Raw genomic sequence first — 640 nt, 5'->3', positions numbered from 1 at the left:
AAGCGTATCCTTCAGTAATGTTTTGTTAATATTAGCGTATGCTTTGGTAATATAAGATTGTATGTAACACTTATGGCGGCTCAATTTTGTACTGAAATTATTTAATTTGTAGAAACTGTAACGGAATGAAGTATGGGTTTATCCATAGAGTTGGATAAAATAACTGGCTACAATTTTTCGCTATCTTTGATTGTACTTTATTTCACATAATTTGTCGGTGACATGGACAAGCCATTTAATAATTAGATAATCTGCATTTAGATATTGTTTACTGAACAAGAGATACCGGTTATTTTGATATCATAATGGATATTATATGATTTGATACACAAGCCCGGGATAACCATACACTAGAACAGATAAATAAGTTTCTATTTCCCTAATAAATCACAACTATTTCTTACCCTCTTGGCGACAGTCAGATTGTTCACATAGCTTTACAAATTAGGTAAAAAAAAAAGAAACTTTTTGTTTACTTACGAAGAAAAACTTTTCTCCACAGGCCTCGGACAAGATGGTGAGGAGGCGCAGCGCCCTGATTGCCCAGTGGGAGAACCGAATCCAGCAGACCAGTGACACCTGAGCCCACCTCCCAGGTGTGTGTACTGTTCAAATGGTGGCAGCAAGTTTGTTAGTCAGA

General features: G+C 36.4%; 1 protein-coding gene across 1 annotated transcript in view; it reads left to right on the top strand.

Moving 5' to 3' along the window:
- LOC119592244 (titin-like) overlaps window positions 1-640 on the top strand; it is a gene marked incomplete at its 5' end in the record, with an annotated part of 41,989 nt that overhangs the window by 40,329 nt on the left and 1,020 nt on the right. The window contains 1 exon segment of the mRNA XM_037941079.1: window positions 503-596. Within this exon segment, the coding sequence (XP_037797007.1) occupies window positions 503-583 (81 nt within the window).

The sequence above is a fragment of the Penaeus monodon genome, chromosome 29 (assembly GCF_015228065.2).
Source record: "Penaeus monodon isolate SGIC_2016 chromosome 29, NSTDA_Pmon_1, whole genome shotgun sequence".
In the NCBI taxonomy this organism is placed as follows: domain Eukaryota; kingdom Metazoa; phylum Arthropoda; class Malacostraca; order Decapoda; family Penaeidae; genus Penaeus; species Penaeus monodon.
The sequence above is the reverse complement of the archived record's forward strand: the minus strand, read 5'-3'. Positions and strand labels throughout refer to the sequence as shown.